The 25,812-nt window shown below is 36.9% G+C and overlaps 2 protein-coding genes across 2 annotated transcripts in view; one reads left to right on the top strand and one right to left on the bottom strand.

Annotated features, from left to right (window-relative positions):
- The window catches only part of Ncapg (non-SMC condensin I complex subunit G), a 33,421-nt gene extending 13,622 nt beyond the window's left edge, over positions 1-19,799 (bottom strand). Inside the window, exons 1-13 of the mRNA XM_005366003.2 lie at positions 19,661-19,799; positions 18,606-18,806; positions 18,022-18,250; positions 15,999-16,144; positions 15,678-15,762; positions 14,301-14,493; positions 13,724-13,873; positions 11,825-11,965; positions 9,936-10,059; positions 7,332-7,415; positions 6,886-7,065; positions 2,387-2,497; positions 447-566 (exon numbers count right to left, since the gene is read on the bottom strand). Coding sequence (XP_005366060.1) covers positions 447-566; positions 2,387-2,497; positions 6,886-7,065; positions 7,332-7,415; positions 9,936-10,059; positions 11,825-11,965; positions 13,724-13,873; positions 14,301-14,493; positions 15,678-15,762; positions 15,999-16,144; positions 18,022-18,250; positions 18,606-18,806; positions 19,661-19,771 — 1,875 coding nt within the window. The 5' untranslated portion in view covers positions 19,772-19,799. The remainder of the gene's footprint in view (positions 1-446; positions 567-2,386; positions 2,498-6,885; positions 7,066-7,331; positions 7,416-9,935; positions 10,060-11,824; positions 11,966-13,723; positions 13,874-14,300; positions 14,494-15,677; positions 15,763-15,998; positions 16,145-18,021; positions 18,251-18,605; positions 18,807-19,660) is intronic.
- A 3,393-nt stretch (positions 19,800-23,192) lies between these two features.
- Dcaf16 (DDB1 and CUL4 associated factor 16) lies at positions 23,193-23,723 on the top strand. Its single transcript, XM_005372494.1, is given in 4 exon segments — positions 23,193-23,249; positions 23,251-23,460; positions 23,462-23,694; positions 23,696-23,723. Coding segments are annotated over 4 exon segments (528 nt in total).
- Positions 23,724-25,812: the final 2,089 nt, after the last annotated feature.

Genomic DNA, 25,812 nt, shown 5'->3' with positions numbered 1-25,812 from the left:
AACCGAGGTATTTATAAGGCTTGCTCTTTTAACTTTTCTCTATGATCCTGAATGTCAAAATATGACTAAGGCCAAGTCAATGAAATAGTTCCTCACCCTCTTCTCATTCCTATTCCTGCTGCTGCTATGCTCTATGCTATTGTTTCCCCTTCAGCACAGACTTAAGTGGGTTCTCTTTATCACTTACCTACTGTTTTTATCCTAAGCAGAGGACACTGACAGCAAATAGTATGCACTCATACATGGTACATCATCATCTTAAACTGTTATTTCAATCTCTTTCTATAAGAACATCTTGATAAGATATCAAGAAAAAACTGAATCCCTAAAGATTATTCACAATCATCAATAAGCATCTGAACACATCCAGAATATTAACATATGGCTAGAGATACAGAGTATTTCAGGAAACAGACACATGATTTTTGTTATAAAATCAATCCTACCTGTAAGAATAACATAAAGTGTTTACTTGCAAAATCCTGACTCTGTAGTCCACAGCATCCCAAGCACAAAATAGCCAGATTTCTTACTACAGGATGAACACTTATTATTCCAGGAAGAATCTACAATGAAGTAAAAATTAAATTTTAACAAGGCAAAAAATTTACAATGCTATATTAAAATTAAGGTCAAATTGATGGTTTCCATATGAATTTGTAAGGCTATTTCATTTTCATACTATTACAGATATTAAAAAAGAAAGTTTTCAGTTAAAAAAATGAAAAGAGGTAATTATAAAGTTGATTAAACAGAACACAGAGAAATTTTCCCGTTTCAATATGTAACATTCCCACATCTGCTAAATCTGATTCAGATTCCCAATGCTAACAGAATGAGACAAAATTCCTTAATATAAGGTGTAGTCCTTCCTACACCCTCATTTCAGACATGTTTCACTGTGATTTTAGCATGTTCAACTGTCTGATTTTGATATCTCTTTTTCAGTATCACTCAACAGAAATAAAACAGAGGTCACAAACAGAAACTACATGTCACTTTGGTTATTTTAAAATCCACATTAAAGCAAAAAGAAATCAGTAAAAGTACTATTTTTTAATTTATTTATTTATTATGTATATAATATTCTGTGTGTATGCCTGCGGGCCAGCAGAGGGCACCAGACCCCATTACAGATGGTTGTGAGCCACCATGTGGTTGCTGGGAATTGAACTCAGGAACTTTGGAAGAGCAAGCAACGCTCTTAACCTCTGAGCCATCTCTCCAGTCCGAAAAGTACTATTTTTAACATAGCATTAGATTAACATAGAGTTAATCCTATATATTCTAAATAGTGCTACAGAATGTAAATGATAAAAATTATTATTATACAAATTTTATATTCTTCCATCTTTAAAACTGTTACTATATAAAAGGAGACTGCTCTTTCCTTCGTTCCCAGCCACTCAGACCTGAATAATAGAAACTGTATTAATTACAACACTGATTGGCCAATTGCTTAGGTGTATTGTTCGCTAGCGCTTATATCTTAAATTAACCAATTTCTATTAGTTTACATTTTAACACAAGGCTCATGGTTTGTTACCTCTTGCTTCTTGGGCACCTACCTTAGGCAGCTACATAGCATCCCTTTGACTTTCTGTTTTGATTTGCTGCCTGGCTTTACTCTGTTAAGCCATTGGTCCAAACAGCTTTATTCATTAACCAATAAATGCAACACATATACAGAGGACTTCCCACACTATTATTATAGTATGTATCAATCTAAACTAGTTTTTAATATTTACATATGGCTCTGGTTTTAAATGTTCTTCCCTCTCTTCACATATCTTAAGATATAACAGGATCATTCTCCTCAAATAGGTCAAACCCTGCAATTACTAAGTTAACTTGTGACCATTGAAATCTTCATATCCAGTGTCAATAGCCTAAATAACTAATTTTTATATTTTAATTACAACACCTTTCCCCCTTCCCTTTGCTCCTCTCATGTCTCCTATCACCCACTGCATGCGCCCCACACCCCTTAGAAATTGAGGGCCTCTTTGTTATTGTCACACTCGAGCACATAAATATACATAGTATCTATTTTTTAACACTATTGCCTTCACTTGAGCAGAGGATTCAGGATAGCATTCTATGTTTTATTTTTTATGTATACTATATTTCAAGCATTTCTCAAATAATATGCATTCAATGAACATATTCTAAAGAAACAGTTTATATTTTATTTTAAATGATGACTATAAAAATGCATTATCTTATTTATTCCTCATACTATGAAGTAGTCATTATGGATATACATAGTTCACTATTTATATTTATCAAATTTTTCAAATGGTAGACTTTTAATTATTTAAAGCACTAATAAACATATTCTATAATAAGATAGAGGAGTATAAGGCCTCAGAGACCAGCAGTGTACCAAAGATTCAATGATCCCATTCATGGTTGCACCAATTCCAGTTGAAATGGATATCTGCTTCAACAGTTCATAGCACAAAATAAGACACTTCTGTAATGTTTCAGCATCATTCTAAAATAAAGGACAAAATATCCAGCATTAGTAAGTATAACTTTTGCCTATCTCTTACAGAATTGCTCTCTTGAGAGTTTTCTATGGCAATAGTCACTCTTTGTTCCCTAGGCTATTTTATCCAAACATGCAATTCTATTTTTCATTTATGAGCTAGCCAAGTGTTATCTAAGAGTTTCCTGCTAGATTGAAACTGTCCATCCTAAGGGGGAGCTCCTTAAACAGAAGGTAAACAACTCAAAATAGATTCAGGAAATCACCCAAACTGACCAGAACCACAAGGCATCTGCAAAAACACCAGGCCAGCAGCCTGGAAGAAGCAGAAACCAGGTGAGCTGCCAGTTGGATGATTAGAATAACTGAGGCACCTGGAAAAGACATCCCCCAACCTGATAAGCTATCTGCAGACTGTATAGATAGTATGCTCCAAGTTCCCAACTTTGTGAGCTGTCAGCAAGTCTAGGGTGGGCTTTGGTGATACAGATATCTATGAGTCATTTCTGTTCCTATAAGTAATCTCTCACCCATATTTCTGTAAGTAACTCCAATAGAACTCATTGGTTCACCAAGTTGGATTTCAGTGGTATCTGTACTTTAGTTTATTGTGGGATTCCTATCTGAGTAATATGTGCATTGTATCTCCCTAGGAGAAGTTTTGTCACATAATAGCCAGCTGTTTTCAAAATTTCAACATCTTATATACAAGTATAAGACACTTCTTGAATGGGCTCCTTAAAGACAATACATGCAAATTGGAACTAACTCACTGCTAAGTTTCTAACGCATGCATTCTATCATATCATGACCATCTCTCTATTAAACTCATTTCTCTCTTCTTCCTACTAACTCTTAAATAGCCTGACACACATCTCTTCTGTTTGTACTCACCATCACCTCATTCACAGGGCCCTCGGCTCAAGCTAAACTTCTAAAAGTCGGCCAAGCAATATGACTATCTAGGCTTTTATCACTCTCTATTTTCAAACAATACTAAACGTTCTAAGACAGAGTACTCTTCCTACACTTTAAAAATATCCCTGTATCCACCATCATCTCTGAATAATGTAGTTTTTTTAATATTGACTATCCAAGGCCTTTCATTTATCTGGTTCTTAATAGTTCCTCTGATTTATCTATTTTCTATCCAATCCTGTCTCCATGTAAACATAAAGTTTTGAAGTAAAACAAGCACCTTTTTTAAACTCTGGGTCATCAAACATATCATTACAACATCTACATTTCCTTAACTACTCATTAAGGAGAGACAAGACAAAGTGTGTTAAACGTATAAATTCACAGTTAACTATTTAGGTTTGAAAGATAGTGGGATTTGGGGGCAATTAGAATAATGAATTCACATTTGTAAAGAACTTGAAGGGATAATCACCCGACTAGCTTACTACAGAAAAACCATCCTTTAACTTGTTAGTCTGTACTATGACTGATGATTAACCTTGTAACAACTTGGATTAGGCTGAGAATCAGCTAGTAAACATTAGTAAAGCACATCATTGGATGTATCTGTGAGGGTTTTTTCAAAGACAAAGAAGGGAAGACCCACTCTGAATACAAGTGGCACCAACCCACAGGGTAGAAGCCTGAACAAGAATACAGGCAGGAAAGGAAAAAACAGCTTAGGCCTTTGGCTCCCTGTCAGTCAGGATGGGAGCCTTTGGGGGAATATTATTTTAAGGTGTGTTACTTTTGTTTATGCTGTGGAACATGTTTAATGGTGTAAAGATATATTGCTTTTGTTTGTGTTATATTTAACTCTGTGAAACTGTGATTCTTTGCCTGCCTAAAACACCTGATGGTCTAATAAAGAACTGAATGGCCAAGAGCAAGGTAGGAGCAAGGATAGGAGGGGCTGGCAGGCAGAGAGAATAAATAGAAAGAGCAACAAGGAAGAGGAGGACATCAGGGGTCTGCCACCAGCCAGCCATGGAGTAAGAGTGAAAGTAAGATATACAGAAGTAAGAAAAGAAAAAAGCCCAGAGGCAAAAGGTAATCAGGATACTTAAGTTAAGAGAAGCTGTCCAGAAATAAACCAAGCCAGGCTGGACATTCTCACTAAGAATAAGCAAGCCTCCATGTGTATTTATGTGGCAGTTGGGTGGTGGGACCCCGAAAGAGTAAAAAGAGTAACACATCACACAACAGGGGCCACTCTATTCTACCACACCCTCTCAACCCTAATATGTAGAAACCTCTGAACTATGAAACAAAAACAAAACAACAACAACAACAAAAAATCCTCCTTCCCTCCCAACTGTTTTCTTAGCTAGTGTCTCATAACAAAGAAAAGCCGAGCAAGTTAAATTTCTTCACATCTCAGGCTAATCTACTTCTTCCTCTGGGGAAACCAGTAGCATTTTACATATACACATTTCTCAATAAAGTTTCCGGTTTCCTGATATCACAACATCTATTACATTAGAATTATAATAGCCATGGCTCCCAAATAAGACAAAAAGACACTCAATATTCAAAGTCAAGAGATTATTAATCAGGCAGACCACTTTTACAAATGCTTTCCTTATCTTTGGGGAGAAAAAGCAGGTGGGGTTGGGACAGGGCTAGGAATCAAACCTAGGGCTTCCATGTGCTAGGCAGGCACTCTCATTACTGAGTTACCTCTCCAATGGATTTGTTAAAACAGGGCCTCACTTATATAGCCCAAGATGGCCTTGACCCAGGACTGAAAGCACTAATATTACAGATACACACCATCACACTTTTTCAAACAGTTTCTTAATTTGAAATTTTATTTATTTATTTACTTACTTACTTATTTTTGGTTTTCCAAGACAAGGCTTCTCTGTAGCTTTGGAGCCTGTCCTGGAATTAGCTCTTGTAGACCAGGCTGGCCACAAACTCAGAGATCTGCCTGCCTCTGCCTCCCAAGTGCTGGGATTAAAGGCATGTGCCACCACCACCCGGTTGTATTGTTTTAAATTTTGTTGTTGTTATTGTTGTCTCAAATTTAATAGGCTAGGATAAGCTACAGACTATAAATAAGCTACTGACCATAAAAATAAATGAGACATTCTCACTGGAAAGGTGAAGTGTCAGGTTAGCATATGTTTATAACTAGGGAGTTAAAGATGCACAATTAATTCTAGAACTCTCATACACAGTACGCTTGCTTGTTCAGCACTGTCTTAAGCACTACCCAAATCAAAAGTGCAATTATAGTCAGGTGGTGGTGCATTGCTTTAATCACAACACTTGGAAGATAGAGGCAGAAGATCTCTGCAAGTTTGAGGCCAGTCTGGTCTATAAAGCGAGTTCTAGGACAGCCAAGACCGATACACAGAGAAATCCTTTCTCAAAAACAAAAACAAAAAAAAAAAAAACGAACAAACAAAAATAAGTGCAATTATAAGTATATTCAATACAAAGACAAGATCTTTAAAAACATAAAACACACAAACTGATACATTCTATCATATGCTAAAATAAATTGATGACCAAAGACATAATCCTTTTAAGAGAATTTGTCAAATGACTAAGTTAAAAAATAGAAAAACTTCAAATATTACTAAATATCAAGTGTTTCATTAAAAATAAACAACAAAGTTGTGACTGGGAAGATATTCAGTGGTTCTTAGTACTTGCTCTTCTTGCAGAGGACCAGATCCAGTCCTAGCACTTACAGAGCAACTTGTAACCATCTAAAACTCCAGTTCTTGAGGATCTGATGTTCTCTTCTGACCACCAAGAGCACCAGGCATACACGATACACATACACACATGCAAACAAAATACCCATACACATAAATAAATTAAAAAAAAAATAACAAAGCTGCTTGTTTTTTTTCTAACTACACAAATATCCATTTACCAAAGAAGACAAGTACTTCTTCACCAAAGATGTTTTATCCTAACAATAAAAAGGTCATGGACCTCCTTTCACAAAAAAAAAAAAGATAGATGCAATTCCTTTTTAAACCATTCATGGAAAAAAAATAAAAAGGCCTAAGGAAATCACTAGAGGACTAGTTTTCTGAGAAGGAAGAACATATTCAAATTAAACATGACAAAGGAACAAGTCCTAGCTATAAAAATTAAAGGTATTTTTCAAAGTCCAAAAATGTCAGGTGTGGTGTGGTGGCACAGACAAGAGGATTTCCATTAGTTCAAGGCCAGCTTGGTCTACAAAGCAAGTTCCAGGCCAGTCAGGGCTATGTAAAGAGGTGGTTCAAACATCACAAGTCTAAAAATATAAAATGAAAGTTTCAAAATTAAAGTTTTTTTTTCATTTTAATTCATGGTATTGTCACAACTCACTCCAAAGTAAATACATTTGGGTAGTCTAATGAATTAAAGAAAATAAGTGCGTTGATATAATACTAGTTAAAATTTAGTATAAAAAATATGGCATATACCTTTTCTGTGTGAACTTCTTTAATTTCAAGTTGCTCTGTCTCTTTTAGCAGGTTTATTTTGGCATCTTCCAAAGTTTTTATCTCTTCTTTTAATTTTGATGCCTGGTCAAAATCCTGTACAGCAATGCAATTTTCCAAAGCTTCTTTAGCCTCAATAAGCTTAACTTTTATTTCAGCTATCTAAAAAAAGATAGAAATTGATCAGACACAAAAATTAACTTGAAAATTTGTCACAATATCAAAAAGACTCAGGATTCAAGCAGTCAAATATAAGATTTCATTTTCCTGAAACACAGATCAGCGAATCTGTTGTAATCTGGTAATGATTTGCATACCCTTAGAGTATAACACTGAAAGACTTGATTTGATGAGAATATTTCTGAGAAGTCTAGCAGGAGGCAACAAGGACATCACTAAAGCATATCTTTGATTTAGAAGAGACTTACCTTGAGTTCCTTTTTTCTAGTATCAGATGGATCAACACGAACAGTAACGATGGGTGCACGAATCTCTGAGATAATTTCTGTGACCTGATAGCAATAATTCAAAATACAAACTGTAATCCATGTTTAAACAAGCAAATGATAACAAACAGCTACACTACATCAAATTGTCATCTTGACAAGCAGATGTCATCTTTGAAAGACAGCAGAAGAATTAGATAAAGTCATACATACTCATTTGTTTCACAATCCTAAGTAAAGACTGTGCTGGTTCATCTTGTCCACTTGATTGGACTTGGTATCACCTGATAGTCACCGTGGGTGTTTTCAGATACTCCCCAAGATGGTGACTCTTTTCGGTGAACAGCCCAGTAATACAGATGCAATAAAAGATCAACGCTACCTGCCTGGAACAACTGCCTGTAAAGTGACTGTGCTTGAGAAGAGATAGCCTGCAAAGGTTAATTAATCTACACCGCCAACCTGGCTATATTTGGAATCATTTAGGAGACACCCCTTTGGACATGTCAGTAAGGGTATTTTTGAAGAGGTTTAACTAGGGAAGACACAATCTAAATGTGGGCCTTACTATCCCACAGTCTAGGGAGCTACACTGAGTAAAAAGCCAACCTAACTGAGCATCAGATTCGCCTCTGCTTTCTGTGGACAAAATGTGACTGACCAATTGCCTCATCTTTTTCTCAGCTCCATGCCTTCCCCATCAAGACAGACTGTGCCATCAAGGAAAAACAAACCCTCCCTCCCTCTCTCCTTTCCCTTCCCCCACTTCCTCCCCATGCTTCTTGACACTAGTATTAATTACTTATTGCTGGGACAAAAACAACTGAAGGAAGGAACCATTCGTTTTGGTTCAGTGTGAAACTAACAGTCTACCACTGAGGGGAGGGAATGAAAAAAAAGAGAATGAAGCAGTCACATTGTACTAGCATCAAAAAGCAAAGTGAATGCTGGTTTACACTCTGTCAGCTCAGAACCTTAGCCCATAAAATGGTGTCATCATGTCTAACCCAATCTAGAAACTGTCTCACAAACATACCTAGGTCTGTCATCTAGTTTATTCTAAATCTTGACAAACTGATATGAGTAACCATTACAACAGGCATTTGGCCATAGCAACAACACAGCAACTAATACAAAGATCGAACAATAAGACTGGAATAATCACCAGGTGGTGGTAGCACATGCCTTTAATCCCAGCATTTGGGTGTGGTGCTATCTTGTTTGTACAAATAAAGTTTGCCTGAAGATCAGAGGGCAGAGCTAGTCACTAGCTAACCATAGAGTTCTGGAGGTCTGTACAGACAAAGAGGAAGTGATATGGTTAACTGGCAGCAAGCTTTATTTATACAAACAAGGTATCACCACACTTGGAGGTACAGGCAAGAGGGTCCCTGTGAGTTTAAGGCCAGCCTGGTATACAGAGCTAGTTCCAGGGCAGCTAAGACTTCACAAAAAGAAACCCTATCTCAAAATAAATAAATAAATAAATAAATAAATAAATAAATAAATAAATAAATAAGCAAACAAACAAAACAAAAAGCCAAATGAGCAAACAAAATAACTTAACAGTTTAATCAGATGTATTATTTGACTAAAAAGTAATAATTTAAGTCATATGGATACTAAAGACAAATTATCACTAATGCAGTATTTAAAAAGTAGAAAAACTGAATTCTTGTATAGATTACTCTCTATAATCTAAAATTTTTAACTCCTTCAGTTCTGTGGAAGTTAAATTAAAAAAAAAACAAATTTGTTTTCTTCCTTTAGTACACAATATATAAGCGATAAGCAATGATAATAATGACTTTCATTTCAAAGTCACTTGGAATTCACTAGTTCAGAAAAAAGGTGCCTCCCATCTGAATAAGGAAATTCTAGATAACCACTAATTAGGAATGGTATAGGAAGATGGGGAGGGAGGCAGGTGAAGGGGAGGGAGGGAGAGCTAGGGCTGACATGTAAAATAAAAAATAATTTTTTTAATAAAAAATATGAAAAAAAAGCTAAAAAAATATGTAAGGAGCGATCTGGACAAACTAATTTTGAACCAACCAACAAGCAATTGGTTTTTAATAACCAACACAAATGTATTTCTTTTTGCTAACTTTCCCCAAGGGGTTAGACCTCATTTCTGGAACTATTATAGCATATTCAACAGACTTGTGTATTTATCAAACACTTTATGAGCATTACTAAAAGTATACATCAGGTTTTTTACAAAAAACGGTTTTGCAAAAAAAAAAAAAAGGTTTTGCAGATGAGTAAAATAAGGCTAAAAACTTACCCAACACGACAAATGAGGGATACATAGCTCAAGTCTTCCTTCAACACACTAGTTACCAATAGTTACAAATAAAACCTCATCCCAATTGTTCCCTCCTCCCAGACCTGCTGCACTGATTCAACAGGCATGCTAAGTAAAGAAGTGTTTTAAACTGTGTAAGAAAAACGTGCTCTTCTTCCTTTTTGCAACATGTTGGACAACACTAAAACAATCAAAGGCAAGGGTGCTAAAGAGAAATTGTGACTCTTGGATGTCACTGATCAAAGTTTCTTAACTATATCAAAAAGAAAAACACTTACAATCTGTATCCTTTTATTATCATCTAAGATGATGTGGAGGAGTATCTCGACAATAAAAGTAACTAAGGAAATTGGGGTTGTAGGCAGTGTAAGAGTCTCCTGCAAAATAGCCAGCAGTCGTTTCCTGTAATCAAAAAGATCTTTTTAAACTACCACTCCGACAAAATACATTATTTATATTTTTAAACATTTTTTCTTTATTTTCTGTGTGCATACATGGGAGGGCACATGCCTAGAACTGAATGTGGAGATCAGAGAAGAAATTACAGGAATTAGTTTTCCCCTTCTACCCTGAGGGTTCCGAGAATCAAATGAAAGTCATCGGGTTTGACAGCAAGCACCTTTAACCCCTGGGCCATCTTGCCAACTGAAAATACATTTTCTCTAACACTTCTCTTTACATCTGTTTTAGTTTTTACTTCTGTTTACAAATATAAGTATAAAACTCCATACATACAAACTTTAGGTTAAAAAAAACCCTCATATTCTCCAACTGATTTAAAAATACACATATAAATTATATTTTTATACCTTGATCTTAAATTAACAAAAATTGGGGGGGGGGCGAGAATCAAATCTTCTAGATAGCACTACTTCCTCTCTTTGCAATAAATATTTTAAACCAAAAACTTGGAAATTACTTACTCTGAGGAATTATACTAGGATTATATACATATATACTCATAGAAACATGCATACATATGCAATCGTGTGCCACATAATGATGTTTGAGTAAACATTAGGCCACATACCCAATGGAAGTCCCAGAAAATCATTATGGAGTATAAAAATCATTATATATCAAATGCTTAATAACCTTAATAATGCTGTACGTAAATGCCATTTCTCTAGTAATGCTGGTATAAACTGCCATACATGTAAGAGTATAGTATATGCAATTATATACAACACATCATACTTAATGTTAAATGACTGCTACTGGTTTATATAATTATCATAATTATATGGTAATCTTTACCTTTACCATAGCATATACTCAGCATACTACTACTATGAAAGTTATATTTGCAACAACCTCATACATACTTTGTCATCTTCTAATTATATACCAAAAGACCACAATGAACAATTAACCTATAACATCTAAACTTATATACTACGCTTGTACACCAACAAAATCACCTAACACATTTCTCAGATTAAACCCTGACATTAATTAACTATGTGTATAAATACGTTTCAATATACAGAAATGGGAAAGAGAAAATTTTATAGCACTTCTAGATTAGATAGATCTAGTCATACTGTAACAAACTGTATGGGATTTAGCCAGGGAGTTAAGAGGGAGTAATAAGCTGCCCAGCTGCCCTCTAGACAAGACTTGGTTGTTACACTCACGAGCTCACGGCAGCTGTAGTTATCTGCAGGTGACCTGCAGCCAACACTCCAGTGCAGATGGGGTGAGGGCTCCTTAGACCCTACCACCCCCCAGCTGAGAAGCTACCACAGTAGATAGCTACTAGGGGAGGGAGAATCATTTTTGTTCTGGAGTGCACTGTGTGGAATGCTGCCCATAATGGGGAAGCAGGAGCTCAGGGTAGAAGGAACATGTTGAGAATCAAAAGGAATGGGAGGAGTCTTGAGAGGGATATGAAATTATTCAATAAAAATTATTCTTTAAAAAGCCTGATTAACTTCGAGACCAGCCTGGTCTACAAGAGCTAGTTCCAGGACAGGCTCCAAAGCCACAGAGAAACCCTGTCTTGAAAAAAAAAAAAAAAAGCCTGATTAACCAGAGGATAGATCATCATCATTTATACTTACACTAAAATTAAAATCAGAATTATCTTTTAAGAATTAAACCAAGGTAGGTTATTAAATAAATGAAATTAAAAGAAATTAGATCAAATGTTAACATTTAGACATACCTTCCTCCTTCTTCACTGGTATCCAGAGATTTTATAATTAGAATCAATTGCTGACATATAAATTCTCTTGTCATCAAATTTCCAATGTAGGTAAAATCACCTCTCTGTTCTTCATTAACTACTGGGAAGCTCTGGACGTAACTAAAATAAGTAGAATAAAGTAGATATAACTCAGTGGTAAGTGCACTTACAAAGCACACAAGGCACTCAAAATAGTGTTGTAATACCACATACCTACAAATAGTGATTTTATATACAGGTCAAAAAAAATAAAACCCTGAAAACAGTGTGAGTGTGTGTGTGTGTGTGTGTGTGTGTGTGTGTGTGTGTGTGTGTGTGTAAAATACGCTCTATTTTCAAAAGGAAACTTACATGTGCATTTAAAACATGTAGAGAAAAAGATTTGAAAACGCACACTCCAATATTCTGTTGTTAACTCTACAATGATTGATGGGACTGGGGATAAAAGAATAAATTTACCTCTACATTTGAATTTTAAGTATTTTTTAATATAATTTTACAGTGAATTAGAAATTATATTGTCTTAGTTGGGTGTCTATTATGATAAAACATCATGACAAAAAGCAACTTGGGGAAGAAATGGTTTATTTTCTGTTTCACACTACAGTCCATCACTGAAACAAGTTAACTCAAAAACTCAAACAGGGCAGGAACCTAGCAGCAGGAGCTGATGTAGAGGTCATAGAGAAATGCTTGTTCCCCATGGCATACTCTGCCTGTTTTCTTATAGAACCAGGACCACCAGCCCAAGAATGGTAAGCTATGCCTTTCCAAATCAACCATCAATCAAGAAAATGGACCATCACAGGCCAATCTAGTGGGAGCATTACTCCAATTGAGGTTCCCTCTCCCAAAATGCTGAGGTCAAGTTGACACAGAATTAGCCAAGACAGATAATTTAGGAAATAAAATTTTAAAAGTAAGTTGTTTTATTTAGTGTATTATTAATCAAAAAAGACATTAAGCTAAAACTAGCCATATATTACTATCCTATGATTCTGACAGTAATCCATGCACCAAATCTAACCATCATACCTGTTTTTGTACAGCTTACAAAGAACAATGTAGTGGCACTTCACTTGTATTTTAATAAATAAAACTTGTCTGAGGATCAGAAAAGTAAAACCAGCCACCAATTACACACTCCTTTAATCCCAGTAGACACACTAGCTTGCCATAGAAACCAGAAACAGTGGTACACGCTTTTAATCCCAGAACTCGAGAGGATTATAAAATGGGAGGAGATAGCTTGATGAATCAGTCTCGTTCTGAGATTCCTGGAGGCAGGATCACCATTTTCAGACTGAGATAGAGGTAAGAGCCAGTGGCTGGCTATTTTGCTTTTCTGACCTTCAGGCTGAACCCCAATCTCTCTCTCTGAGTTTTTATTAATCGTGCTTCAAAATAATTTTTAAGAATTTCATCATGGCCAGGCAGTGGTGGCGCACGCCTTTAATCCCAGCACCCGGGAAGCAGAGGCAGGTGGATTTCTGTGAGTTCGAGGCCACAAGAGGTCTACAAGAGCTAGTTCCAGGCCAGGCTCTAAAACTCCAGCAAAACCCTATCTTGGGGGAAAAAAATTCATCATATGTGAATATTAAATAAAATTCAATCAAGAAAAAAAATTTTAACAGGGAAAGCCACACTAATCAGCTGCTAATGTTGAGTCACTGAGACAGGGATAGTATACACACACATTCAATATACTAACCACACAACAGACTCTTGAGAAACACTCAATGAACACACCCATTTATACCTACTTGAATACAACAGTTTTTTTAAAAACTTTTTTCCAACGATGACTTTAAATAAGAGGGCTATGAGATCGGCACATCAGCAATGTAAGTACAGTTCAAACCAAAAGAAAAATTTTACCTCAGTAAATACTCTGCATATACTACAGGCTCTGGCAAAATCTGCTCTAAAAACTCTTCACCTTCATCTCCTTTTGATTTCAAATATTCACAAAGGGTACGCCAATACAAAGCAAGTTCAGGAGTTAATGTTTCCACTGGAATCAACTTCCTTCATTTAAAAGAGAATAAGAGAGCATTATTTTTATGGGCAGTTGGAAAGCAGAACAAAAATGGGAATAAAGTATAGATTTCCTTCAATAACTAAGTATTTTAATTACTAAGTCAATAAATGACCCATCGAAAAAATTATTAAAAGAAAAAGAAACTTAAGATGCTTCAAATAAGCTTAATGTGACAAGAATGTACATTTGGGGATGTTTTCACAGTAAATGTAATACAAAAATAAAATTACAAAATGAAAGGGCACAAATGAAGCGGTAGTTGACAAAAAATAATGAGTTCTTGTACCAGAGGGAAAAAAGACATTCATTAAAAAAATGAGGGACAGATAAAAGGTACTGATGAAATCTGAAAAGTACAAGGAGGGAAAACCAATTATAATTGTGGAAGCTCGATTTAAATACTTTATTATATACCTGTCATCATTGTTTTTACAGATTCCGACCAGTTCACTGAGAGGAGTCACTGAGAATAAGGAATTAAGAACAGAGACTGCCACATCAAAAGAATTTTCCACATCTAACCGATGAAGTAACTCCAAGATATTTCCTTCGGTGAAGCGCAGCCAGCCTTGGAGAAGATGCTTCTGCACTGCTTGTCTCACAGCATCTGGGGAGTCATTTCAGACAGGTAAACAATGTACACTCTAGACTTTCCCCCACTATCCCCATTTTAATTAACTTTTATTGAGTCAATGTTAACACTGATATTAACAATACAAACAGACTATAGGTAGAACAAAGCATGCTAACAAAAGATGCAGAATTACTAAGTCATGATAATGCCTATTTCAAAATACATATGGGAGTTCAGCAGTAAAAACCTAACTCCTATAAAGCTGAATAAAAAATCCTTCATAATGCCTCCTCACTGAATATCAAGCATCAGAATATAAGAAATCTACTACTTCACTTGCTGACTTCTATTATATGAATTCAACTTGCAGTATTGAAATCACAACATACAAATTTTATTTGTATCATTTAAGGCAGTGGTTCCCAACCTTCCTAATTCTACAACCCTTTAATACAGTTCTTCATGTCGGGGTGACGCCCAAACATGAAATTATTTTCACTGCTACTTCATAACTGTAATTTTGCTACTGTTATGAATTATAATGTAAAGATTTGTTTTCAGACCCCCAAAGAGGTTGTGACCCACAGGTTGAGAGTTGCTGACTTAAAAGCATCGTCAGTCCTCTGACAATATTCACAAACTCAAGTTTGTTTTCTTGGTACAGCAAAACTGAGACTAAATGTTTCATGAGAGCCAACCAAGAATTTTTAGAACATCTTTTTTTTTTTTTTTTTTGGTTTTTCGAGACAGGGTTTCTCTGTGGCTTTAGAGCCTGTCCTGGAACTAGCTCTGTAGACCAGGCTGGTCTTGAACTCACAGAGATCCGCCTGCCTCTGCCTCCCGACCATCGCCCAGCTAGAACATCTTTCATATAAGGAGATCTTCTAGTTTGACCTATGAGAAGAGTGGGGTATTATACAGGGCTGCTCATTCCTGTTGTTTCTCATGCACAGAACACATTTATGTATTACAGAGAATCACAATAATACTGTCTAAGAAAGACAGGATAAAAGGAAAGATTCTGTCAGACTTCTGAAAAACACAACCACATAGAATTTAGAATAGTCTTCCCCTCCCTAAAGCAGAGAAGTCTAAAAAAAATGCCTTGTTCCTTCAAAATATAAAGGCCTTTAACCTCAAAATGTTTCATCAAATTTATGGAAATGATAGTTTTATTAACTTCAAGTCTGACTTACAAAAATGTGTATCTTACTTACCTGACCTGTCATTAAGACCTTGTTGAAGAAGCAGTACTCTCTGAGCAATGGACATAGCTCTTATATGAACTTTTTCGGCTAACACCTTAAAAAGGTAAAAGATAGCTATTAATCTCAATACAATTTAGAGATATCTTACTTATGAATACTGTATTATCCAGGAAGTTAACCCATTTAATACAATAATACTCTACCTAAATTACCTATATTCTTCAAAAGTCCCAATTGGAAAAAAAATCATTGCTACCAAGGTTTTTCCAAAATGCCATAAATTGGTTCATTTTCAAAAACATGCCTTCTGAAGATGTTTAACTTATTTACCTGATAAGCCAGCTTTCTGACAGCCTCCTTTACATCCTTTGTACGCCCCACAATTTTTGGCAAAGTCTTTGCTGATGGTGCAATACAGGATAACACTGCACGTCTAACTTCTGAATTTGAATCATTTTCTATCATAGTAACATACGCTAAAAATAAAGTAATACATTTTAATATTAAAATTGTTCTTTAAGTCATAGATATGTCCACATTCTGATATTTCATTTTTTAAATAACAAAGAGACCATATACTACTCTTATATAGTCACTTTTAGCAAAAAAGGAAAAAAATTTCAATAACTTTCTGAGAATGGAATTAAAATTTAACATACTGTGACTGGAGATTAAAAAGGAAAACAGCCTCAAAAGTCAGGAGATGATTAGAGCAGGCAATTTATTTTAAGTTGATATGGTTTTCTATAAGGACCTATTATTTTGATTTATTTTAAACTTTATTATAAAAATGTTACCTCTACCAAAATCACACCCCAAAATTAAAGAACCAAACCCAAAGACTATACAACTCAATGAACTTCTATACAGTTAGAATAGTTATTCAGAAGAGAAGTTATAAAGGTTCACATTTGACTTTACACTTTTAACTTTGATAAGTGGCTGTAATAAATTCATGTGTTTAATATACTTTTACAATTGTTTGAGTGTACTCCTATTTATTTAAAAAAATTTGACTATACAAGAGTTTATCAAATATACTGGCAGTAATCTTATACACGTTTAGTGGAACTTTTGACTGCACCAGAAGTCACACTGAGTGATTGAACTTTACAATCCATTTGTCCAAGTACATGCTAGTGTTACAAAAAAATCACTTATAGTAATACTTCTCAAATTGTACCACCAATATTAAGCAACTCATGATGATCACATGATAAATTTATGAAGATGGATAACAATAACATAGACTAGATAAGGCATCAAATTTTAAAATGTGATGAAACTAAAGAGGATGTGGGTAAATGAATACTTTCATGCCCCATTATTGAGACTATTAATAAGTAAATAATTTTTTAGACTATTCCACCTAGTCTAATAAAGTGGGGCCTATAAGCCTATCTCTAAGTATAACTCTACAAAACCCTTTCATCTATGCACCAAAGCCATGTATAAAAATCCTAACACTGGGGGTTTCTGTTTGGTTGGTTTGGTATGGTTTTTCAAGATATGGTTTCTCTGTGTAGCCATGGCTGTCCTGGAACTCACTCCATAGACTAGTCTAGCCTCAAACTCAGAGATCTGCCTGCCTCAGCGTGCTGGGACTAAGGGCATGGCACCACCACACCCTGCTTCTAACACTGTTTTAAAGCAAAGCAATTGCAAACAACTAGAGGGGCCATTAAAATGCAGAATAAACTCCATAAAACATAGAAAAAAAATATACCACACTAAAACTAGAAATAATTTTGAAGGAAAAAAAGACACAAAAATGTAGTATGGTCCATCAAAAAATAGCAGACAAAATTTAACACTGAAACAAACACCAATTGTCTAAAGTTTAGTTTTTCAGGCAAATAGGGCAATTAACCTAAAATTCACTGTAATTATCACCATCTCTGAGAAAGGGATACAACTGGAGTAAGAGCAAGGCAAAGTTAAAAGTACTGATGTTCTCATTTTAAATTATTGGGTTGATTCTTCCTTATTCTATCCTTAACACATAGAGACATAAATAATGAATAAGTAAAAATTCAATGCTCAGTTAGGGAGATGGGTACTTGCTGTACAAGCATGAGCCTGATGTTCCATTTCAATCTCCAAACCCATGAAAAACCAGGCATAGTGGCAAGAACCTAGGATCTTAGCACTTGGGGACAAGGAGACAGGATTCCTGGGGCTTGCTGGCCAATGAGTCTGAGTAGATGAACTCTAGATGTAATGAGAGATGCTATCAACTGTAAACATCTGACTCTAACCTCTGGCTTCCACGTGATTATACACACCCACACACATGTATACATGCACACATCAAATCCAAATACTGAAATAAGATTTAGGAAACCATACATACCATCAACTACTGGGCAGTCATCATCCTTGGGATCTTGGAGTCGAGAGAGAGCCAAAACCGCTTGTATTCTCACATTTGGAATCTTATCTTTCAATCTAATAAGCATGGCTTCATTAATTTTATCAAACAGGTCGTCATCAATTTGGGCATTTTCTGGCATACTCCCCAGAAGCTTATTAATGAGCTGGCATACTCTAAATCTGACTGCACTGCTGTTTGCTTCATGAGACTACACAAAAACAAATAAAAAGTTATTCCTAGTCACATTCTGTTCTTAAATAGTCAATATAATCTCAAGTGGTCTGGAAAAATATTTGCTGTACTAAAAAAAATAAGCATATTCTTCTCTGTAGGAATGTTTTACTTCCAGGCAGAAAAATTTCACAACAAACATGAGAATTTAAACAGGCAGTTAACAACTCAACAACTAGAATTACCCTTTCAGCTTAATGACAGTAAAGATTTCCTATAAAAGACTTATTCTCATACATTTCCTCTACCACTGGCATTTCACTGTGGAAAATGACAAACACCATGGAGAAAGTCTCTTCATTACTTCTCCCAAAGTACTGTTTTCACAGTACCTTTAATAGAAAAGTGAACAAATAATTTAAAATGCCACCATCCTCCTCTTCCTCTTCTTCCTGATCAGACTGGTGAAATGAAGTAACAAACTTGGCAGCGAAGTCGATGACCCTCTCCACAGCAGGCTCGCGTTTATATACCACCAGGGCATATTTAAGGTAATGAACAAACTCCTCCTGAAAAGCTGTTTTATCATCCCCCTGAAAGATGGAAGAAACGGCTCCATGAGCTGCAGTAATGAAGATTCTTTATTCCCCACACTACCGTTAACACTGCTGAAAGCTTTGGCCTTAGGGCAAACTAAAATCATTTTTAAAAAACTCTCAATTATCCAAACCAAGAAAAGGGAAAATAAACCTGCCCAAACTTCTCTTCATATAATCTGCACCTCTGAAAAAGTAGAAAGCATAAATTTTGACTGTTTTTCTTCCAAACCTCTTGGATTCTCAATGTTTTTCTTACCATATTAATGCAACACAAACTTTCGGCAAGAATAACTCATTTTATTTAGGCCTTCCTAATATCCGGCAATTTCCTTTTAGTGTAACTTCCACAACCTAGTCCACATCCTTAATCACGTTCGTATTTACTTTTCTCGAACTTCAAAATAATTGATCGGCCTCAAATTCGCTCACAGCTCCAGTCGATGAACAATTAGCATAACTAGGAAAGGCTAGGTTCTAATATTTGGTGAAATGAATTGGATTTTAAGCTTAGGAGTTGGTTGAAATAACATAGTCGGATTTCTTACGATGAACCAGAAACCCCAAAGGAAAATAGGACGTCTGAAATTCGCAACCCAACGTCTCCAAGTCACTGCCAAACTAAGGATAACGGATCGTTCCTCCGGGGCTCCAGGGAAGGGGGTGGAGAAAACTGAAGGAAGAAGCCGTGGACGATGCCCGGAGTGGCGATCACTGGCTGGAGACCAGGAGACCTCGGGCAAGCCTCAGAGAACCTGAGTCCGGGTCACCCCGACGCGGGTCGCGCAAATGCAAAAGGCTGAGCGGGGGGCGGGAGGGGGTAGCGCCGGCGCCAAGGCTAGGCCGCTTACCGCGCTGTACGTGCGGCTCAGCGCCACCACCAGCTTCGCCTGGTTCTGGTGCGGCTGCTGCGCCAGCCGAAAAGCTTCCTTCACAGAAAGCCGCTTCTTCTCCGCCGCCATGGCGCCAGATGACAAACGCGCAAGACCGGTGAGCGAGCCTCCGGGGCGCGGTTACCGCCACAGTTTTGAAACACGTCTCGCGAGAGGGAGAGACTCAGCGTGATTTTCGCGAGAGGCGGGACCCGGAAGCCGAAAGAGACAACGGACTCTCCGACCCGTCCCCCTTCTGAATTGCCGCTGCTGGTACGCATGCGCCGAGCCCCCCCCCCGCTGTGGAGATTTGGTGTGGGCGTGGCCGGAAGTGGTGTCGTCGTCTAGGAGCCGAGCTGATGCTGGCGTTCAACTTTCTGCGCGGAGCTGGTGGTGCCGGTGTAGTCCGCTCGGGAGATGAGAAAGTAGAGAAGACCCGCCGCTGCCTGCGCGGGAATCGGAGCGAAGGGGACATTTGAGGGAGTCGGGGAGGGCGCCCTCGGGGGTCGGGAAAGTCAGGGCTTCCTGAGGTCGATCTGGTCCTGCGGGCGCAGTGGGCGGGCGGCGGGCGGGCTGTCTGGGGGTCCTGGAAGAGAAAGGCTGGGTAAAGGTAGTCTGCAGCCGCTCGGAGATGCTCCAGCTTCCCGGGTCTACTTCACACTCCTGCGTAACAACTCTTCCCGACCGAGGAGAACGCAGACTGTGCAAAAGGACTTTGAGGTCCTGGCGAAGACACGCACTGGTTATTATATAAAATTATCTCCCAAGGATGGCTCCGCTGGGGCTTTGGACACATCTCTCCAAAATGGGAAACTTAATTTGGCTCCTTGCCTGGTGACTGTGCAAAACTGCCGCCTCCTGTCCTGTGTCCGTTGGTGAAGTGTATCAGGAAGAGAGAGGGCTGCCCCAGTCTTAACTTCTCACTGGAAGGCTTCATGTTTCTTCTCCAGACTTTTCTTCCCTTCGTATAGCTTGTGCCACCTGCATTGTAGCTGTGTGTGGAGTTCATGCCTCGATCATCTTGGTCTTTCATGTTCACCCGCAATCCCGTGTCTGGGATCTGTTTTTGTTTTCTTGTGGTTTGTTTTATATCAACTTAATTCATAATTCAAAGAACTTGCCCTGTACCTCAGCATCCTCTGAGAAGATGGAAGAATACTCTCCGAACATTCTCCACATGAGTAAATGTTGGAATGAATGAATGAATCTATTCAATGGCTTTCATGTTTTAACCATCTATAAATACCCATAAATGCAACTGGCTTTTTAAAACCCCTTCTGTTTTAGAACTTTATTCATATATGCTAATACTATCAAAATTTATTGACCCCTTTCATGTGACAGACACCATTCTAAGCGCTTTACTTCATTGAATCCTTTATTTATATCTCCTTTTAGGATGAGTAAGTTGAGACACAGACAGGGTGCCCCAAGATTTCATCCTAGGAATGTGCCATAATTATCCTCCTGTTCCATTCCTAGTTTCTGAAAAATGATAGGTACACAATTTGCTGGTTAAAGTGATAGGCTATGGTGGTGTTAGTTACCTGGAATGAAATGATCACCATGTCCAGCTGGAGAAAGATACCCCAGGTTAATCACTGGGATGAAAAGCTAAGAATGTGCATTCTGAGGAGGAAAGACGGGGAACAAATGCCTGGATGCTACTGCTTAAAATCACTAGCCGTATAATCAGTATACATTATTAAAAAGATAATTTTTTTTCTTGTCTTACTAAGACTTTGCATCTCTGGGTGTTATTTTGCACTAGTGCTACTTCAGATGCTTAGTAGTCTCATGTGACTGGTGAACATACAAAGCCTTGTTCACTTTGGGAATCACTAAGAGAACCTGGAGAGATGGGTCAGTGGGTAAAGTGCTTGCTGGACAGCATGAGAAACTGAACTCACATGCCCAGCACCCACATAAAAATCAGATTGCCCATCTGTAACCCCAGCACTTGTGGGTGCAAGAGACAGTAAATCCCAGGACTTCACTGGCCAGCCAGTCTGCCAAAATAAGCAGCTCCAGATTCACTGAGAGCCTGCCTCAAAGAAAATAAGACATAATCAGTGAAAGCACCCACTGTTTAAGTCTCTGACCTGAAATGCATGTGCCACACACAAAATTTTAAATAAATGCTAATAAATGAGAGTCTGTGTGTATGTATCATTTGTTTTTAATGTAAAATAAGCTGGCAAACTAAAAACGTAGAACATACCAGTATTTTATGACAATTTGTGGCCTTTAAATGTCTCTGCGTTGTAGATACTTGCTGCCTTTATTGCTTTGTTGATAAAAAATGTCTCAGGATACATCTTTACAATATTTTATCTGGCTATTTCACCATCAGTGAAATAAAGTGAGTCTGGCCACTAGAGGTCAGTATGACTATTTTGATTGGAGTCGTGGGTTTTAGTAATGAATACTGTATGGGTTTGGTACTTATTCAGCATTATAATGAGAACTTTTCCAATATGCTTTATTAAATTCAAACAATAAAAACTTATTATTGTAAAGCTGACATAGGTCTTGACTCTTATTCTGTGAGAAAAGAACAAATACATATAGGAGTGTCACGTCTTTGACAAACTTTAGATAACAAAAACTAAGTAAATGTGTTAGTTGTAAGGTTATATTGAATTCTGAATTTTAGATCAGTCATTTTTGAGAACTAAATTATGCGTGAAAATGTTTAGAATAGAGGAGGATAATTTGTTTTGATACAGAAATATATACAGAAACTATAAAAGAAAAACAGCAGAAGGATCACTTGTCTGTGTAGAATTTATGTCTTTTAATACACCTCTTTTGTTGCATATTCAAAAGGGGGATTGAGTTAGCCTTTTGAAGAGTACTTTGAGAAATCTTACAGATGCAGTGTATTTGAGATAAAAACAGAATTATAAAAGGACAGGCCAATTTAAAGGCAGCCCCTCCTATCTCACTAAAAGGCAGACTTAAGGTAAATAACAATTCAAAGGCAGCCCCTCCCATCTCACTAAAAGGCAGACTTAAGGTAAATAACAAAGTATTCTTTTCAGAATGAAGTAGATACTGTAACTAGATTGAGAGCATGTTTGTGTCTGTTGCTTAAAGGTGAAGTAGATAGAATTTTGCCTTGTTTTGCTCTGGTGGCAAGTGTTCCCTTTATTCTTCCCGTCACAGAAAATTGGTGTCTTCAGATACCAAGTACTCTTTTATTCTGCCTGAGAGCATGTATTTTTAGATACATGTTACTCTTTGGTTCCTCTGTCCATTACATGTTTAGGGTTTTGCCTTAAATTGTCACTTTTTCTGCTTACATGCTATTTTGTTACAGATCAGTGGTTCACCTTCCTAACGCTTTAATGCAGTTCCTCATGTTTGGTGACCACTCCTACAGCCATAAAATTATTTTCATTTCTACTTCATACCTGTAATTTTGCTACTGTTATGAATCATAGGGTAAATATTTTGAGAGATAGGGTTTAAAGGAGTTGCTACCCACAGGTTGAGAACCACTGTTCTGATGGGCCCCCGAATTTCATCTCCTGATCATTTAACAGAATCAAAACGTGAAGAAGAAAGAATGCCCTACCCATCTCTCTGAAGAAGACCCCAAGATGCCCAACCTTAAACTTCTTGAGAATCTTTCCCGCCAGGTTAATAATCTTTTAAAATATTCTAAAACTTGGAAATGTTTAGATCCCAAATCCTAATTGTATTATGCTGAACTCTTAGAACAAAATAATGCAGTCCACAAACTTCAAGGGACAGGTCTAAGGCTCTCCCATTGTCTCCCTTTGTGTCCCCAAACTGGAACCAATTCCTGAGTGTCCCTCTCCGGCCTCTTGTGAGGGCTCAGCTTTTCAAAAGCCCCTTAAGAGTCACAGTCAGTGCATGAGACATCATGCTACTCTAAACGGAGCACTGCAGTTTGCCACCAAACAGCTAAGCCGAGCACTGAGTAGAGCCATTTCCAAACGTGGATGTGTAAATCATTTCCCTGACTCTTGCATTTCTTGTTTCTGTGACAAAGGGAGTAAAAGAAACAGCCTGAGCTGAATTTTTGACACTTTTTTACACTGATCTCCAGAAGGCAGTTAACAAAATTCTAACTGCTTCATGATAATAGTAAGCATTTGTTTTGACACTGGTGTTGTTTATTTACAAAAGGATACAGGGGCAGGAGACATGACTCAGAGGCTAAGAGCACTTGTTATTGCAGAGGCTCAGGTTCAAGTCCAGCGGCCACGTGGTGGCTTAAAATGGTAACTCCAGTTCCAGAGGAACCAAAACTCTTCTGACTTACTTGGGTACCAGTCATGCATGTGGTACACATACATACATGCACGCAGAACACTCAACATATAAATAAAGCCAAAAGAATGTTTAAAGACTACAGAGTAAATCAGAGACCTTTTGGAAAACTGATGTTTTTCAACCTAATGATATTCCTGACAAGCTAAAATGCTACCTGCTACTCAATGACTCAAGATATTGTCATCCAGCTAAAGGAAAGGTAGTGTCTGAGCATGCCCTCTCAGAAAATATTCTTAGAGGGGAGATTGAATTAGCTTAAATAATTATACAAAGAATTTATATCTTCACCCAACACCTTTTAAGAGTTCTTGTGTCTTATGTTTGGGAGTGGGAAGGTGGGAAATGTGAATTCAACCCTAGCCTACCCTACTCCAAGCCTAATAAAGGTACTTCCAAATACTTCATGAAAACTCTGAATTTTAGGCCTCCACCAGACTACACCAGGTTAATTTGGCCTGTAATATCATACCCAAGGTTTAAACAGACTTCCGTAAGGGATATTTTTCTTAAATCTGGCTATCAAGATCTTTTTCAAGAACAAATAAACAAATTCAGATTATAGAGAGAACCAACTTTCACCAGAACTCATGTTTTCAGTATTAATTGCAAAATGGTTAAAATATTTTACCTGTATTAATTTCCCAGAACAGAAGTTTATGTTTGCATCCACTGCAACCATTTCAGAAATCCTCTAATCTTAAAGATACTTCCTACAAAACTATCCAGATCTGAAATTAAAAGTTTTATTAGCAGTATGGTTTTTTAAGTAGATAAGCTTTCAATCTTTGTTTTTCTTTTTTCTTTCTTTAGGCTGAATAAAGATAGTATATGTGTCTGCTATGTTTATTTCAGCCAAAACAGGTATCATAAAGAAAATGCGTAGGACTGTTAAATCCTTTTGCATACCATAAAATAGTAAAATTTATGTATGATCCTGGATAACTGATCACCTAAATGGAATCAGAAAGCAGGTTATTAAAAATATATATCTTCATTTGGTTTTGTTTTTATATAATCTATAATTGAGTACAAAAATAAGTAAAAATTGAAATGATAATAAAATCATAATTCTGTAAAATGTAGCAAGTTTTAGGAGAGTAAAGACTGCTGAACCATATATGTCCTATCTTCAGGATAAAGAGGTGTATTTTAAGAAGAGAGAAGAAAAAGTCTCATTCCATCAGAACCCAAATTTGAAAGCATGTTTGTTTCTTAATTTTAATTCAAGATGTAAAAAATGAAAGCCTTAAGACGTTGCTTATTCTTGTGCGCTGGGGCTTTGGGGTAATGGAATGAATTTGCCACTCTCGCGTTCCCCGTATGAGGGCTTCTGATTAAATGTATCCACTACAAGTAGGATAAAAGAAAATAATACCATATTTAAAGTATATAGATATATATACATATATATGAATATAATTCTTGAAGTAAACTAATAGGATTTCTTAACTATGTGACATTAATAAGAAATTTCAAAAGTTATATCTTTCTTAATGATATTAAACATGTTTTGTTAAGTTGTCCATATACCTTGAATTATAGACATCCATAATCATGTCTTAATCTCATCTTTTTCCTAAGAAAAGTAAAAAGCCGTACTCTGGAGGAAGACAAATGATAGTGACCTGGACCAACAGGTTGTTCTCTAGTGACTAAGTTCATGGGAAAGAGAAGCAGGAATACGAAACAATAAAGAAAATGGGGAAGTTGGGAATCAGGAGTTCTTCCACAAGTTCAGACAAGCGAGTTTCTTGAGAAATTCAACACCATGTACTCTGTATTCGGGAGGAGGCGGGAGGAAATGGGATACATTCAACAGGAAGCTA

Source organism: Microtus ochrogaster, unplaced genomic scaffold, assembly GCF_000317375.1.
Source record: "Microtus ochrogaster isolate Prairie Vole_2 unplaced genomic scaffold, MicOch1.0 UNK5, whole genome shotgun sequence".
Lineage (NCBI taxonomy): Eukaryota > Metazoa > Chordata > Mammalia > Rodentia > Cricetidae > Microtus > Microtus ochrogaster.
This window is presented reverse-complemented; position numbering and strand designations above follow the sequence as displayed.